This window comes from Acyrthosiphon pisum, chromosome A2 (genome assembly GCF_005508785.2).
Source record: "Acyrthosiphon pisum isolate AL4f chromosome A2, pea_aphid_22Mar2018_4r6ur, whole genome shotgun sequence".
In the NCBI taxonomy this organism is placed as follows: Eukaryota; Metazoa; Arthropoda; class Insecta; order Hemiptera; family Aphididae; genus Acyrthosiphon; species Acyrthosiphon pisum.
In genome coordinates, this window is record NC_042495.1 from 103,831,092 (window position 1) to 103,848,542 (window position 17,451).

The 17,451-nt window shown below is 26.4% G+C and overlaps 1 protein-coding gene across 6 annotated transcripts in view; it reads left to right on the top strand.

Moving 5' to 3' along the window:
* LOC100163623 (protein lap4) overlaps positions 1-17,451 on the top strand; it is a 35,832-nt gene that overhangs the window by 1,429 nt on the left and 16,952 nt on the right. For all 6 annotated transcript variants that reach the window (XM_008186121.3, XM_001943776.4, XM_008186122.3 and 3 more), the window contains exons 2-7: positions 3,888-4,005; positions 15,603-15,681; positions 15,754-15,843; positions 16,694-16,814; positions 16,901-16,975; positions 17,070-17,287. In XM_008186121.3, the coding sequence (XP_008184343.1) occupies positions 3,888-4,005; positions 15,603-15,681; positions 15,754-15,843; positions 16,694-16,814; positions 16,901-16,975; positions 17,070-17,287 (701 nt within the window). The remainder of the gene's footprint in view (positions 1-3,887; positions 4,006-15,602; positions 15,682-15,753; positions 15,844-16,693; positions 16,815-16,900; positions 16,976-17,069; positions 17,288-17,451) is intronic.

The following is a 17,451-nucleotide window of genomic DNA, read 5'->3' on the forward strand; positions in this document are numbered from 1 at the left end:
TTAATAGATGGACCTACCTAGCAGTAACGATGACCATACCTATATCTTTACAATTTATGTAAATAGAAATTCCAACCTACCTTTTCATATTCATTTATAATACTAAAAAGTAAAAGTATTAGGCACAATATATTATATACAATTGAAACAACACATGGCTTCATAACTTTCATGCCTACGTCGTGGTATTATATTATAAAATAAACAAATTGATGGATATATTTATTAGATTGTATATTTCTCCGTGTTTTACCATGTGTCTTTGTAAAATACATAATTTTTGTTTATTAAGTACCTATCCTATTTATTTTTTTTAACACTTCCTTGTTCAATATATTATACTCGATATTATATTTTACTAAAATCTGAATTTACTTTTAAAATTTGAAAGAAATTCATTCCTACTTTAATTTTTCTTTAGTTGTAGTTATTGTAAATAACATTAATATTCAACTAAGAGTTACTTATCAAGTTGCCAATAAAAATGCATACCTACTTAATAGTTTGATCAAATATTAGAAAACTTAGAGAAAATGGTCTAAGCACATACTTTCATTTCTGTTTGATTCATTGTTAAATGTAAATAAAATATTGTTATCGTTTTGTTGCACTTTTTGCACTCTTGACCTTGATAGTAAATATGTTTAATTTGGAACAAAATTACAAGGTGTTATTTATGTTTTATATTCAATTCATCATGCACACTCAGGAAAAAATATTAAATACATGCCATTGACATTGACACAATTAATACTGCCAATACTGGTAAGGTATCTCATGAATTATGATGATGAAGTCTTTTTTCCCCGGTATATTCCTACCGATACTTTCAATGCACTACCTACTAAAATGTATTAGTATTACTTTAATGCTAATACTTAATGCATCAGGAAAAAAATCTAAAATGTTTTAGGTACCTACATTTTTAGAACACATTATATAATGTATAAATTGTGGTTTTAGTCAATTAGGTATAAAATTAACTGGTTAGCTTTAAAATTATGCGTAGGTATATTTACCTTTGTAGTTTTCTAGATTTATATTTTTTGGCACGTTCATAAAAAAGTTGGTACCTATATAAGATTATTTGTTCGGTACCCTGGATATACCTATATATTTGGTTAATATGTTCATTGTCTATGTAAACGTTTAAACCTTATCAACAGTGGAATTTAATAATTATACTATTATTTCTAAATCCTATATGTACATTGTGATCATTTTTTTAAGTAAGTATTCTAATATTGCCTACTCAATATTAAAGTACCTACTATACTATATTTGTATGTTTGAATTTCCGTTTTATTAAAATCACATGTCCACAGACCATTCTTGAAAATAAAACCTCATAAATTATATTTTTTTTTATTAAATTTAATATTTAACATAGTAACTGTCTATCGTGAATTTTAATGTCACAGGCTTGGTCAGTTATAGGTACCTACTATTTTTAATTGTTTAAACTGATGGTTTCTAACAACTATGAGTAACTAGGGAATAGAATTTGTAACAATTTAATCCAATTACAATCTTTGGGTACTGAAAAAACGACAATTTTTAATAAATGAGATGATAACCCAGGGCAAATTGATGATACAAACAACAATAAATACCATAGTTACAATAGTATTGGCAACCATGGCAACCGGTGGTGGACAAAACATTAGTCTCAACATTAGTATACCTATCTAATTTTCAAATACCTATATTATTTTGGCCTAAACTTATACCGGTGGTGATACCCACTAATCGTTGTGTATAGGTACCACCTTCGTATATATTGTTTTGTTTGGATAAAATTAATTAAATATTCTATTACTAATTTGTAGATCGTTGGCACCTATGTCAATTATGAAATGTTTTGTCATTTGTTAGGCTTTTGATATGTTTACCATTCTAGGAATGTAAATTTGAACACATTGAATTTCATAATTTAAAAATATTATCGGTTGCATTTCATTTTAAACTCATTAGTAGTATGCTTGATGCTTATTGCTTATTAACAAACAAAAACAATGAGAAAAATCAGAAACTAGCAAGTTTTACAAGAATTTGTAAAGTTTGAATTGAAATAAAAACTTGATTATATATAAACTTCACCTACTAATATTTACTACCTAATAAGTAATAAGTACCTATGGGTATATAAAAAATGTTTATTATGAATTCAGAATATAACTTTATACAATTATACTTCATAGTAAAATCGGAATTAAAAAAAAATATTTCATTGTGTTTGTTCTTAGTCTTCTGTGATATAATTAAATACAGTACCTACCCTATGATTTATAGTGACAGCTCTAATCAAATATTTGTTTTATATCATAAGTAATTATTTACAAATGACTACCTTTTTACGGTTATTCTGAGCTATGTCACATAATAACAGGGTACCAGATTCCACTAAAAATGAAATAAATGGACTAGATATTATTACAAAAATAGCTTTTACAACATCAAAGTGGTACCTATCTTTTGCAATTTCCTCTCCAATAAATACCTATTTTTGTAAAAGAAATGTCACTACTGTAGTAATTGTATACTCTTTTTCAAAACAGAATATACCGGTCGGCGACCAATTTATGTCTGGTGGTGCGCATTCCCCATCAATTTCCCATTGTTAGCGTGATCACGTAGTTCTCGATGCACCAATCGAATCATTCGACATGCGCGAAAGCGGTATATTCTCTTTTGAAAAGGAGTATAGGTATACATGGTGGCTATAGATATGTAACTTAAAATGTTGTTTTAATTGTACTCAAAATAAAATAATTTCATTAGGTTATTGTAGGAAAATAATAAATGCTTTGTAGTTTATGCCTACATAATTATTATTCATATGAACAATTTTAACCTTAATACTTAAACTAGGTAGTTTACCTATTTGTTTTAATTGGAGTATTTACCTATTTAAAATCATTATAATTCTTATTACACTAAACAGATACTTTGTTTGTCATATAGGTCACCTATTTGATAATTTATACTTTAAAAATTGTATAGTATTTAAATATGTATTTATGAAAGTTTGGTTGTTCACGCGATTTATATTGTATAATGTGCTGAACATTTATTATTCTAGCTTTTATTACAAACCCTTCAAAATAATATGTTGTATGTATTAAAGGTTTGCCATAAAATAGTTAGTTATGGTTGGTACTAAAAACTAAAAATAACTAAAATAGAATTATAATAATAATAGCAGTAATAAAACAATTTAATAGGTTTCCTATATCCCAAACAATACTCCAATTTATTTTTAAATTATAAACTATGCAAAAATTAGTTCTTTCTTCTATGTGCGTAATGAGTAAAATAATAAGGTCTTTAAATATGGTATCATGTGCCGTTGATAATATTAAAGATGTAGATATAATGTAACCTGTCCAGTATTAAGCCAAGGTCTTATACAAAATTACATCATTCTCCATAGATAACTTATGTGTCATTTAATGACCTTACTTTGACTAATATATTTTATTTTTACATAATTTTTGAATATGTATTAATAATTATGTATTATCACTTTTGTAGGTACATTATACACGAATCATTATTGACAGTTTGACACCATAAAAAATCTGCCTACCTATTATTTATTCATATACATATTACTTATTTAGGTTCTGTAGGTATTTGTCAAAAAAAAAACAGTAAATAATTACTGTACAGCTCATTGAATAAATGCATGAATTTCAATAATGTAACTAAATTATATTGGTTGATCAATTTGTTGTTTGGATTCAGTTGGTATTTAATATGTTTTGTTTATCAGCCAATAAATGTTTTTTTTTAAACCTAGTTTCACCTTATTTTTTCATAACAATTAATTATAATACCTACCTACCTTTTATAAAATATATTTTATTATTATTTTTGTTTTACAGAACTTCTTTAGACTTCAAAGGTTACGGAAGCTTGGGTTAAGTGACAATGAAATACACCGTTTACCACCAGAAATACAATATTTTGAAAATTTGGTGGAATTAGATGTTTCAAGAAATGGTAATTATAGTTTTTTATTTTATATAATTATATTAACTATGGTATTTAGAAACAATTAAAATGTGGTACCATTTAAAATTTGTAACTAGGTATAGGTAACCGAGGGTAGACCATACATTTTCAATTAATTTAAGCACAATTAAAAATTATTATATATTTTACAGATTAATAAAACAAAACTTAAGTAATAGATGTACTTATTAGTTATTACTTTACCATTACTATGGTACTTTGACTAACTATAAACTGAACTTAAACATTTAACTTAAATAAAAATTAAAAAAACTTATTAAACTAATTTTCTTTTTAAAATTGTAAAATATTCATATTTGTTTGATTTTAACACTATTTAGTTCATAAGCAATTTTATTATTTTGTAATATTATTCATTTGTAAATACTAATTAGTAATATTAGTAATTACTGTTGTTTTTCGTTAAATGGTACTTAATGATGATTATGGATAATCATGTAATTATCATTTATCGTTTCTAAAGAAATTTAAGCTAAAATTATTCAAGCTAATTATATTCTCTTTTTATGAGATATGCAGTGGTAAGCAATTCTTATTTATTTATGCACTGTTCTGATTTTATATGTTTCAATGAAGTGTTAATACAAGCAATAATAGTAATTTAAATATATTTTACTCCCTAAAAAAGTACACCAGAGAGTATACCAAGATAAGAAGTAAAATATTTATGTGTTTTATTATTTTTATTCATCTACTAGTTTTAATAACTTATAAGACTTCAATTTTATAAATATATATATTTCATCGTAAATAAAAGTTCAAAATTAATAGGTAGGTAGGTAGGTACCTACCTATATTTTTTAATATTCATGGAATTAACATAATACTGTCATTCATATGCAATTAGAAGTAATTATTTATATTCCAACATTAACAGTTTTGTTTATATTTTGAAACTCACTATTCCAAATGTTAATTATTTTTGGTATAAATTGAAATTATTATTATATTAAAAGTAATTTTTATAATAATTATAGCAGGACTGAAAATGGGAATAAATTCCATGGGGGCTACTGTCTCCATATAGTTTGTAATGACGTATAAACATTGATTGTGTAAACATACTTATCCCACTTTAACCCCTGGATAGTTGTAATACCTGCCTATAGGGTAGGTTAGTCATGATATATTTTGTATTTTGTGTCTCGCGTAACATTACCAGAATTGAATTTGTACTTCTACAATGTTACTTATCAAGTTCAAAGTAAATTTGGAACAAAAATTTACCTTATTGAATATCTTAATTTTTTAAATATTCAAATACATCAGATAAAATCTTACAGCTTCTCACAATTCTGGAAGACTTCCACACTTAGTGTAGACAAGATTAGTGTTCGGCAGAATAAATGTTTTGCCGCATCAGCCCTGACATAACAACTAACTTATAAAATTATTTTTTAATATTGTGTATTTTGAGGGTTATTCTGAGGCTATTCAAAGTCAATAATTAAATTAGGTCAATTTTTTTTCACTATGGTAAATGCAGTTATAATATAATATCAAAATGCAATGCAGAAATTTACATTGAATGTTTTTACTTCACTTCTTTCATGTGTATGTGTAAACTATTAGAATGTTTCCTCCCACCGTTCTCATGTGAACCCATGCATACATCCTAGTCATGTCATCAAATAGTACGTATGGGTCCTGGTTAAAACATGTAGTGCTTCAGGTCATTTGCCCTTGTATATTTTGTAAGCTAAACTCAGTAAATTCAACTTAATTATATTTTTGCATCTATGTAATATTGTGATATTCAATAAAAATAAATAATAATCAGTTGTTGAATTTTTCGTTTTTTATACGTGTTCATTATAACAACATTTTCTCCGACATTTTCATATTGTCGACTGTGAACTGTTTTATAATAATTTGTTGTCACAAGTAACTGGTAAAATTAAGTAAATATACCATAAACTCTTATACAATAATCAAAATATGTGTTAATGTGATACACTAATACGTAATACCTACGTGATAATATTAATGTTTAAATAGTTTTAGGCTCATGCGGGGATATGGGATAAAAAAAATAATTACAGTTTACAATACAATTATACAAACTACAATACTGTATAAATTGCCTTGTGTACACTTTGCAAAATGGCTGTTCAGAGAAAACATTTTTATTTTAATTACTACATAATATTATATTTATATTCGACACTATTCCGGCGTATTTAAAATAATACATTATGACTACAGCTAGTTGAAATAAGACACAGGTCTATTATACTGTTAGTAGTAGTACCTCTAGTACCTACATATTTTATAATAATAATAATGAGTATAAAAACAATAGAACGACAAAATGTTATCTTACATATTATCGAAATTATGTCGACATTATACATATACATGCCAATCTATACTATATTACCATGGTAAAAAATTAAAAACTATACGTATACACACCCGCGATACTGGGCTATTCCCTAGTGAATAGTGTTATGTTGATGTACCTACTACCTATACTAAAATAATATCATATATAAGCGGTACCCTACGTTAAATGATTGGTACCACACCCTATTATTCAATTATTTTTTAATGTTTTGGAAACGTGTTTGAAGAAAACTGTTGTTGTAAAAATACGTAAATATGTTAAATTCAGTTTTTTATGTATCAAACATTTAATTTTCTACTAGTTATTAAATAATTATAAACATTTTTAAGTAGGTATACAGTTGGCAATTGCAAACTTATCAGACTTTGAACCCAAAAACCTAGCCCAAAAGTACCTACTCCGCTAACACGGTGGTTAGTTGTTAACAATACCGTACAATCTGCGCGACTCCAGACGCGATTATCAAGCGATCATCGGCCATCGTCTATTAATGATAGCTCATTGGATGTCCAGTAATTTATTTAGAAATTCGCACGGCAATCGCCTCTTTCGGAAGGTCTTTTAAAAATTTTAATAAGCCTCCTCAAAAACGCTATCAATCATAATATAGGAATGACGTTCTTCATTTTTTTTTAAATTAAAAAGTTCTAGCCTCCATAAACTTAGATTTTAGTTGTATTTATTATAACTTACTAGTTATTTTGTTTGTCCCATTTTATACACGGCCCACTTAGATTTCATGGAACACCCAATCAATATTATCTTATTAACTTCTATTCTAATTACAAGAGACATTTCTAGGTATACAAGATTCACCGCAACGAATCTAACGAATACCACTTAATATTATCAAGGACACTCGTTATAAAAACGTTGTTAATTATTGCTAACAAATTAATAATAAAAGTTGTAAATTATCTTCTCCTCCAGATTTAATATTACGTTTCTATCTCCACTGGTGACCACGATTCTTTTATACGGGAAACTGAATCCTCAACCCCTCTCAAAATAAGAATGTACTTAGGACTTCGTTCCGTTAGGGAATATTCGGGAACATAATATGAAATCATCCATAATACTTTCGAGGAAATTTATAAAAAAAATCAAGTTTTCTAAAACATTCAAATTTAATACATACCATTATTAAATAATTAATTTAGTTAATACAATTTGCTTTCCACCAAACATTAATTGTTTAAATTTCTCTACTTTTATAGGTTTCTAAATCATGTTTTTCAGTCGTTAAAAATACCATCGACCATCTGCATAAGAGGACGTCGTACCGTATCCGTATGTATTGTCCCCGTCTTGCAAGCAATAAATAACATAGCGACATAGCAAATTTTCGTTCATTAGTTTCAACAGTGTGCAGTTAGTTTTGATATTAGAGTGAATTATTGACCTATTATCAAATATTATAGGTAAGAACATTATCTGTGTTCTCTGCTTCTCTCAGTAGGTTTTTTACATTATTTTAATTTTTAAATGAGATATGTAAAACTTTATGAGTATGTAAAGTATTAATGTTTTGAAACGCTCATACCTCACATTTAAATTAAATTATCGTAAAAAATCGATCAAGAGAACACAGATAATGTTTTTACCTAAAAATTTGATTATAGGTCAATTTACTCCAATATCAAAACTAATAGCACACTATTGAAACTAATGAACGAAAATTACTATTTCGTGTGCGTGTGTAAGTCGTGAGACGGGGTACGACATCCTCTTAAGTCAATCTTTTGAAATGATGAATAAACGATCAATTTTGCACAACTCACTCCCGGCTCTCCCTATCAATATTCAATAGTGGTGTTTCTATCATCATAAATATTAGGTATCTACTAGCCGATCCTGCACAGTGTTTCCCGTGGATTCAGCCCGTCAAAAAAAAAGTATTAATTTTGTGTGAGACATCAAATCCCTGTGTGAACCTTTTTAAAATTATAAATTGGTTTGGATATGCCCTTTCTCAAGTATAGAATTACCTATATACCAAATTTCAAAACCATTAGTGCGATAAACTTGGCTAAGGATCGCCTAAACACATACACTGATATTGCTCTTTATTAAAATATAAATTGTATAATCTATACTAATATATAAAGATAAAAAATTGTTTGTTTGTTCGGGGTAATCTCTGAAACTACAAAACCAAATTAAAAAAATGAATTACCATCGGAAAGCACTGTCCCAAGAATCTATAGGCTGTATTTTATATCGATAAGTGGCCCTTATTTTTTTTATAGCAAATTTGAAAATTTTTATAGGAATAATAGAAGTAATAACATATATTTACTTATTATAGTGACACTATAATAGTGTTGCTATTGGTTACACAAAATATATTATAGTTATTATGATGATGTATTAGGTTAGGTTCATCTATTTGGTTAAAACCATCAAAATGAGTGTGTGTGTGACTTCTAACTATGATTGTGTTAAAAATCCTCGATGTGGAAAATCCACGGGAAGTTTTGAACATCCGCTACGCCGGATATTAAATGACAAATTTAACAGAAATTTTGAATCATATTATAATATAGAGTTGGTATTTTTAACGAGCAACCTAGTATGGTATAATTAATAAGCAACAAATCAATTGATTTCCAAACATAATATTTGTATGTAACAGCAAAAACTCAACAACAAATGTAATATATATATATTAATTATAAATATATTATTACAATAGGTACTTTATTATTATTACCATTAGAAATGCAAAGGGGAGCTTTTAGTAAGGTTTAAATTGAAAGGATTGCGTTTCAACTTGCAACACTAAGTCTTGTTTCGTCGGTATGTCGTCGCACTGCACAGCGTTTCACAGCGACGTCGCGGGAAAAGTTTGATACCTACTGAAACCGACAACCACCTGTTTTTTTCCTTTCCGACAGACCATCAGAAAATATCCCGATTACCCGCCCACGAGTAATGTAAATCTTATATGGACGGCGGTTCTTCAAAAATTCGTTGACCGCGGTCCTCACTGGCGTACTCACAAACGATAGTTGGTCGGTCCGAGGTAAACTCGGTTGTCGCCGGCTTTTTTCTCCGCGTCCACATCGTGTGCAGCGTGCTGTTCGATTTTCGCATCGTCGTCCGTAAAATGATAAATACTAATAAAATTTTAGTGGTGTGCAGTGCGGCGAAATTCCAGCCGAACAACTCGTACGTATTATATTGGCGAGTGCCCGCCATTTCCGGTCCGGCAAAACGCGTTTCCCGAGGATTACAAAAACCCGAGGGCGGCGCCGTCAAGGTACGCCGCACATCGTGTTGCCCGTTTGCGTTTGGATAGACGGTTAGCGTCTGCGACCGTTATAGGCGTTGTTTATAGTGTATTTTATTCACATAGTATTATTATAATGTGTGTATCAAAAATATTTAAAAAAATGTTAAAACCTTGGTATTATTATTTATTATACATAGTCGGTTAATATTTTACTGTGGATTATCCACATTCCGTGGTTTATTTTTCCAATGAACCTATCGAACTAGTGATGCGAGATTCTGAGAACAAATTGAAATTTGCAATTGACCATTCAATTTTTTTTAAAATTATTTTGTTGAGACTCTTGTAGTCTTGGTTATGACTAGGGCTGGGATTTATATGTAATAAAAAACCAAAAATATGTACATATATATGTAATTAAAATTGCCAAAATATGTAGTATAAAATAAAAAATATCTACTAAGAAAAATAAAAAAATTATGTTAAAGTTTTAAATTAAAATACAATTCCAAATAATTTTTTAATAACAGGTACAATTAATTGTTTTTTATGTCTAATTAATTTAATTTAAAAAATATAATATTTTGTGGTAAAAATTAAAAAATATACAATAGTAAAAAAAAATATGTCGTTAAATTGAAATACAATTAATGTTTAATCAATTTAAAGTGAAACAATGACAAACCATATATTGTTTTAAATTTTCAAAATTAAATGTAAGGTGATTTGGTCTTAACAATGACTTAGTCATCAATAGAAACCCAAATAGGACCATTTTGAATCAAATGAATGAACACAAGAACTGATAGTCTGATGGGTACTGTTGTAAATTCGTAAGAATATTTTGTCAAATAATTGTTGAACATAAAGTATAATCTAAGATCATTATGGTTATCGAACAGAAGCAGATAAGATAAACTAAAATCAAGTTATTAATATTTATTTTAACCTACTTATTTCCTATATAGGTACATTATACACTTACAATTTGCCGAGTACCATTATTGAAATAAAAATGTAAAATATTACTGAGCCACCAAAATTGTCAAAATTTACGAAATATGTAAAAAAAAGCGACCATTTTACAAAGTATTTAAAAATATGTATTTATGACGAAATATGTAAAAATATGTAAAATAAAATATGTCTTATTTTATTGCAAATCACGTGAAAACGAATTTATCATTTGCAATAATTAATATCTTATTCGATTGTTGAATAATTAATATTTGCATTAATATTATAATATAAAAATATGACACATTTTCTATCTATTTTGTCTTTAAAAAAATGAATAGATAATAATATCATCAAATAATGCCTATTATTGTTATTATATTTGTTACCAACCATTATTTCATCGGCTAGAAAATTAATAATAATTATTAATTAATTAATTTGGCCTACTTAGGTGCTTTTTTTTACAAATAATTTGTACTTACCATTAAAAATATGTAATTAATAAACATTCCAGGCTTCAACAAATATTTACATATTTTTTAAGCGTGTAATTTATGTTCTGAATGATATTATTATTATTATTACAACACCAATAAAAACTATAATATTCAAAAGTAATAATTTATATGTTAACGTCAAGTGCCCAAGTATAATTGTTTTCTATTAAATAAATAAGTTTTTCGAAAGAATACTTTTTTTTTTTAATGAGTACATGATATTATATCATCATTTATTTTTCGTCATCTCCGCTTGTAATATGATTCTATGAAATAATAATTATTGTTCTTTTTATTTTTAACGGTCTATTCAAAAACTGGATCTTAAGAATAATAACAATCGATTTATTCCGATGTCTTCGGGCCCAGAGTGTTATTCATTTGATTGGTAATTCAAGTAGACTGGCTGTATTTATCCAGCAGCATACTTCACTCATCCTTGTCAGTGACTGAAAACTGGTTTTAGTTATTATATACTCTGCAGTAGGCTCCAGCTATAAGGGTCAATCACCTTGTTTTACCTGTATAATAATAAGGTTGTTGGCAAATAAAATCATATTATTGTTTGGCATTAGATGACATTTTTGTGCCATCGTGTTCGTCCGTGTTTGAAATTGTATTATTTATTTATGTTGACTAGACTCTAGCTGTATGCAGGCATATGGTATTTAATCTATAAATATATTTATAGAACTATAATGTATGAATAGCTTTGATTTATCTTTTTACCATCAATTTGTTTTAAAAGTATAATCATAAAAAAAAATAGTATATTATTATGCGTGCATGTTTAAGCCAACCTTGTGTTTGCTAAAGGATCTAAAGAATTTAATTCCCTGAAAGAAAGAAACATATAAAAAGGTAAAAACCGTAGATGGGTATTTTAAAAAGAATTCTAAATTCTTAAATGTTCCATTCTACATTGGTAGACATTTATTTATAACTACTTATTTGTATAGGTATAATATTTATTATTATTATTATTACTAATAATGTATTTATTTCTGTGTCATCAAACCCTCTGTGAACAAACTTAAAACATTAACAAGCACATACTTAATTAACAAAATAATAATAATTAAACCAGTTGAAAATTGCAATAGTACCTATATAATTGTTTTAAATATCTACTTTTAATTTTTAAATACTTGGTGTGGCAAAGAAGCGGGTGATTTAAAAACAGATTTTCTCGATATTAGTTAGTAAAAGTAATAAAATACTATAGGTGACAGTGTGAAAGTATATACTGTATATGTAGTGGTACTGTTTGTACTGTAGACTTCCAGAATGTTCGCGTTAAATAATTCCTAGGAAAAAAAGCAGTACTTAATTAAGTATAAGGAAAAATTTAACTGAAATTAATTTGATTTATGAAATATGTATGTTGCACAATATTAACGCATCAATTAGTATTTATATACATTTAAATTAAATGATTTACCTAATGAAAAAAACCCAAAACAACTCTAATCTAACCTATAGGTAGTAGGTACCAATGATATCGACACATCCCAAACGGCTCCCATCTATTGTTCGCTTATTCCCGATCGGCTCCCATCTAAAAAGGTTTTATGAACAAGTAAATTCCCAAATGGCTCCCGTCGAAAAAAATATTATGAACACGTAAATTCCAAAACGGCTGATGGTATATATTGGTAAACTGATTGGGGTTGATATACCAATATACCGGTTATCGTTGTATAATTTAAATTGAAATTGAAAAATATATACATAAAATATAAATACACCTAAATCGAGGGGCTGATTGGAAACATCATTGACGAATTCTCATCAAATGAAATAACAGGTTTGGATTATATAAAAAAAATTGTGCCTCATAAATTTACCCAATGTATGATTTGTTTATATTTTTATTTTTACGTATTATACATACATTTTTTTACGATTTTTTCTCTTTTTAAAATTTAATATCATTTTAATAACATTTAATTCACAATATTAGATTTTTTTTATATATTTTTTGTAATTTACTTAGAATATTACTGTAAAAAAAAACACCAATACATTTTTAACCACATTTCTTTTGAGAGTTAAGACAGTCCTAAGTCAGAAGTTACCTGTTTGTAAAATCTTTCTTGGCGGGAGCCGTTAGAGAATTGACCCTTTTTGAAAAACGGGAGCCGTTGATAAAACACGGGAATGGGCTACATCCAATTACCAATGACCCTACTTGTTATGATATAGCTAACTATTATAACCACTTTATTTGAACTTTAAACGCTGTATTTTTGGAGTATCCGATCCCAGATTTTTTTGTATTGAAATATGCATTATCTACTTTTTGAACAGTATTTAGAATACTAATACCAGAAATTTTACCGTGATTCAGCTTGTGCTCAATATGCCATTTACTATTAAGTAAACATAGCATTTTTGTAGTAGGGGTATTTAAAATATAAATTATATAATATACGCCCATAAAACTCGAAATATTAATAAACTTAAAAAACTATATTCGTCTAGATATTACTTTTATTATACCCTTGGAAACTGTACACCGTATAAATGTGTAATAAATATACGTAACATATATACGAGGAAAACTATTAAAAAGTGTTAGGAATTAGACAGTGATGAAATTGTGGAAGTATTTTTTTTTTTTAACTTCTTAATTTCAATTTATTAAAGATTGATTTTTACCTATTAATTTGTTAGTTATGTATTTGATCATTTAACTTTAAAAATCGGCTGTTTGATTACTCCACATTGAAACCCACTAAGTATATAAGTTGGTTAAATAAATAATATTTTTATTATATGTTTACATGCACAATAACAATACTTGTAGTGGGCATGTCCTTTCCCAAACCAGTTTCCTCATTTATGCATAGATAGCTTTTTCACCAAAAATTTAAAAGGATATAATATTAGGCCTGCGCGATTATTCTTTTACACAACCGATTATCAATTATAGGTTCTAATCGATTTTACCGGTCAATCGGATATTCCATGAATTAATCGATTTATTATCTATCGATTAATTTAAAAATAAATAATATGGTAGTAAATTATATGGCCCTAAATTCAGTCCCTTAAATTGTGTGTACTACGACACACTTTGTGTAGTATGAAGCTTAAAAGTGTGTTATTCTAATTAAATCTTTATAATAATATTAAGTATAATTTTATATCTTCACATTTTTTTTATATTTTAATTGTTTTTTGCCAAACCCCATTTTAATAATTATCTACATTCTACTCATACACAAAGTCAACAATATTTTGTGTTACACATCTTATACTCTTATAGTTATTATTATAAACTATTCATTGTTATTGAGAGTAGCTATTTTTATTATTATCAGCTTAGTAGTGAACGGTGGTATATCGTATATAGTATACTAGTTTTTTAAGTGTTTATTTAGAAATAATTTAGATTTGACCGATTTGGGACTATGTGTGTAGTACAAAAATTTGGATATTTTATGGGGGACTGGGCACCTAATATAATAGATATTGGATAGTCAGAATTACAATTTTATATTATTGTCTTTATTTATTACTGACTGGTTGAGTACAATCCCACACAGCATTTTAATATTTCCCAACTATGGTATAAATATTTTCAGGAAAACAATATAGTTGTCAAAATATTTGAAAAAGTTGCGTTAATAATAAGGAAATATTTTATTTATATTTTTTGCCCAAGAAGTTCACTTTTGAAAAATATTTTGTAAAAAACATTAACAAAACATTTTAATCATATTTTATTCTATATTTTCATAGAAACATTTTAAAAATATTGTGTCAATATTTTTGTGCAATATTTTATTATTTTATGAGAATAAAATATTTATACAATATTATTAGTCAAATATTCATTATTCAAGCACTCCAAAATATTCACAAAATATTATCATTGCTCAAATGCTGTGTGGGACCCAAACAGCATTTTGTAATGATAATATTTTAATAGTATTATAATAACGTTATACTAATATTATTCGTTATTATAATGTTATAATAATATTATTAAACAAAAAATTGCTGTCTGGGGAAGTACATGACAAACAATTTCAAAACAACTTTAGCATAATTCATTAAATAACAATTACATAATAATTATATTATAAGCATTACAAAACAAATAAAAAAGCTGTTAAAAAATAAGTAATATTGTCATATTGTCATACATAAATAAAAATATGTACTTTTGTCAAATTACATTTCTGCCAAATATTGTAGGAAACCATTTGATAATTAATACTGCACAAAGTAGGTAATAATCACATGTGTGCATAAAAATAATAATATTTTCTAATCATTATAATATCATAAATCATAATTAACCAAAATGAATTTTATTAATATATATATATATCTTGGAGTTAAAAAAAATATTAGTCAAGTATAAATATTATAACATAAATTTATTTAAAATTTTAAAATTAATTAATAATTTAAAAAACTATAATATTATATTGTCCTACAAAATAAGTATATTATGTAGTATATACAGCAACTTGCACTTATTAGTTATTGATGTTCCAATATTTTTTTTTAGACATACCTGATATACCAGATGAAATTAGAAGTCTGAGATTACTGCAAGTTGCAGACTTCAGTAGTAACCCTATTCCTAAGTAAGTGTAATGAGTAATTTAGATAATAATCCTTTTAATTTTATCTTATTGTTCTTATTTTTATTGTCTTAGATTACCATCTGGATTCTCACAACTACATAATCTCACTACATTAGGACTTAATGATATGTCATTAAGTAATCTACCTGCAGATTTTGGGCTGTAAGTTGATTTTATTTATGATACATTATATACACAATTATTATGATGGAATTAATTATTAGATCTTAAAACACCATTTTGTTATTAATTTAATTAATATCATGTATTTTAGATTCATTTCATGTATTCATTTTTAATTGTTGATTAAATCATTAATGCATTTTTAATAAAACATTTTAATCTATATAGTCAATAACTAATTTACAAAACATGATATAAATTATATAAAAAAATTAAAATATTAAATTAAGTTATACATTATTATGTTGTACATTTATAATACTTTTATACTGCAAGGCCTCCTAAATAATTATCTACACATACTACCGACAAATTATTAATAGTCTTTTATTTTATTATATTAATCAACTAATTATAAAATATAAACATTAAGTATAATTTTCATAACTGAAAGCTGATATTATAATGTTGTATACTATATAATTTATTATTAATATTTATACAACTCTTTTTTTATCTATCACAAGTACAAAATACATTTTTTTTATTTATTCAATTTAGTAAATTAATTTACTTTTCATATTGAAAAATTTCAAAACTTTTTGTATACTTAAATTAAAGTATTTGTTACTTTTTCAAATTCTCAAATACTATAATAATTGAAAATAAATGTTCTTAATTAAAATGTTTAAAAATCTAAATAAATTCTAGTTGTATAGTTATTAGCAATTTAACGATATTACTAAATATAATTTCCAAGTTTATAAGTACTAATTCCTTATATTATTTTGCATATGTATGCACTCAAATTGATATTTTTGTTTAATATTTAAATATTGTTCCCATTGTTTTGTCTGCACATCAAAGTGATTTTTTTTTTATTTTAAAGGTTAACAAATTTAAAATCACTAGAGCTGCGAGAAAATCTTTTGACATCTTTACCATTATCACTATCACAATTAACACGTTTAGAACGATTAGATTTGGGGGATAATGAAATAGATCATCTGGTGAGTAAATATATTAATTATATAACAATATTGTTGACTTAAACCAATATTTTAAGTCTATGCTAATCGTTTTATAAATATTTTAGCCACATCACATTGGTAATCTTCCAGTTCTCCAAGAACTTTGGCTGGATCATAATCATTTGCAGCATTTGCCTGCAGTAATTATAGTTTTTTATTATGTAGTAGTTTAATATTACACAATATTATTTTTAAATTTTAGTGTATAATATAATATTTATTGTCTTTAAATAGGAAATAGGAAATCTTAAGCAATTAGCTTGTCTAGATGTTTCTGAAAATCGTTTAGAAGACATTCCAGAAGAAATTGGTGGTCTAGAAAACTTAACCGATCTGCATTTGTCTCAAAATGTAATAGAAACCCTTCCAAATGGTATTGGTGAACTCACTCGTCTAATGATATTAAAAGTCGACCTAAATAGATTAACTATGTTAAATGATCGCATTGGATGGTAAGTAGCCCAATAAATACATTTTTTTTTTTTAATTTTTTATTATATTTATATAAGTTTGACACTAAACTATAAATAAACTGTTTTAAGATTAAATTCTCAACTATTTGAAATAATATACTAATGTTGTGTATTAATTCATAAATGTGATTTTAAAAATCTTA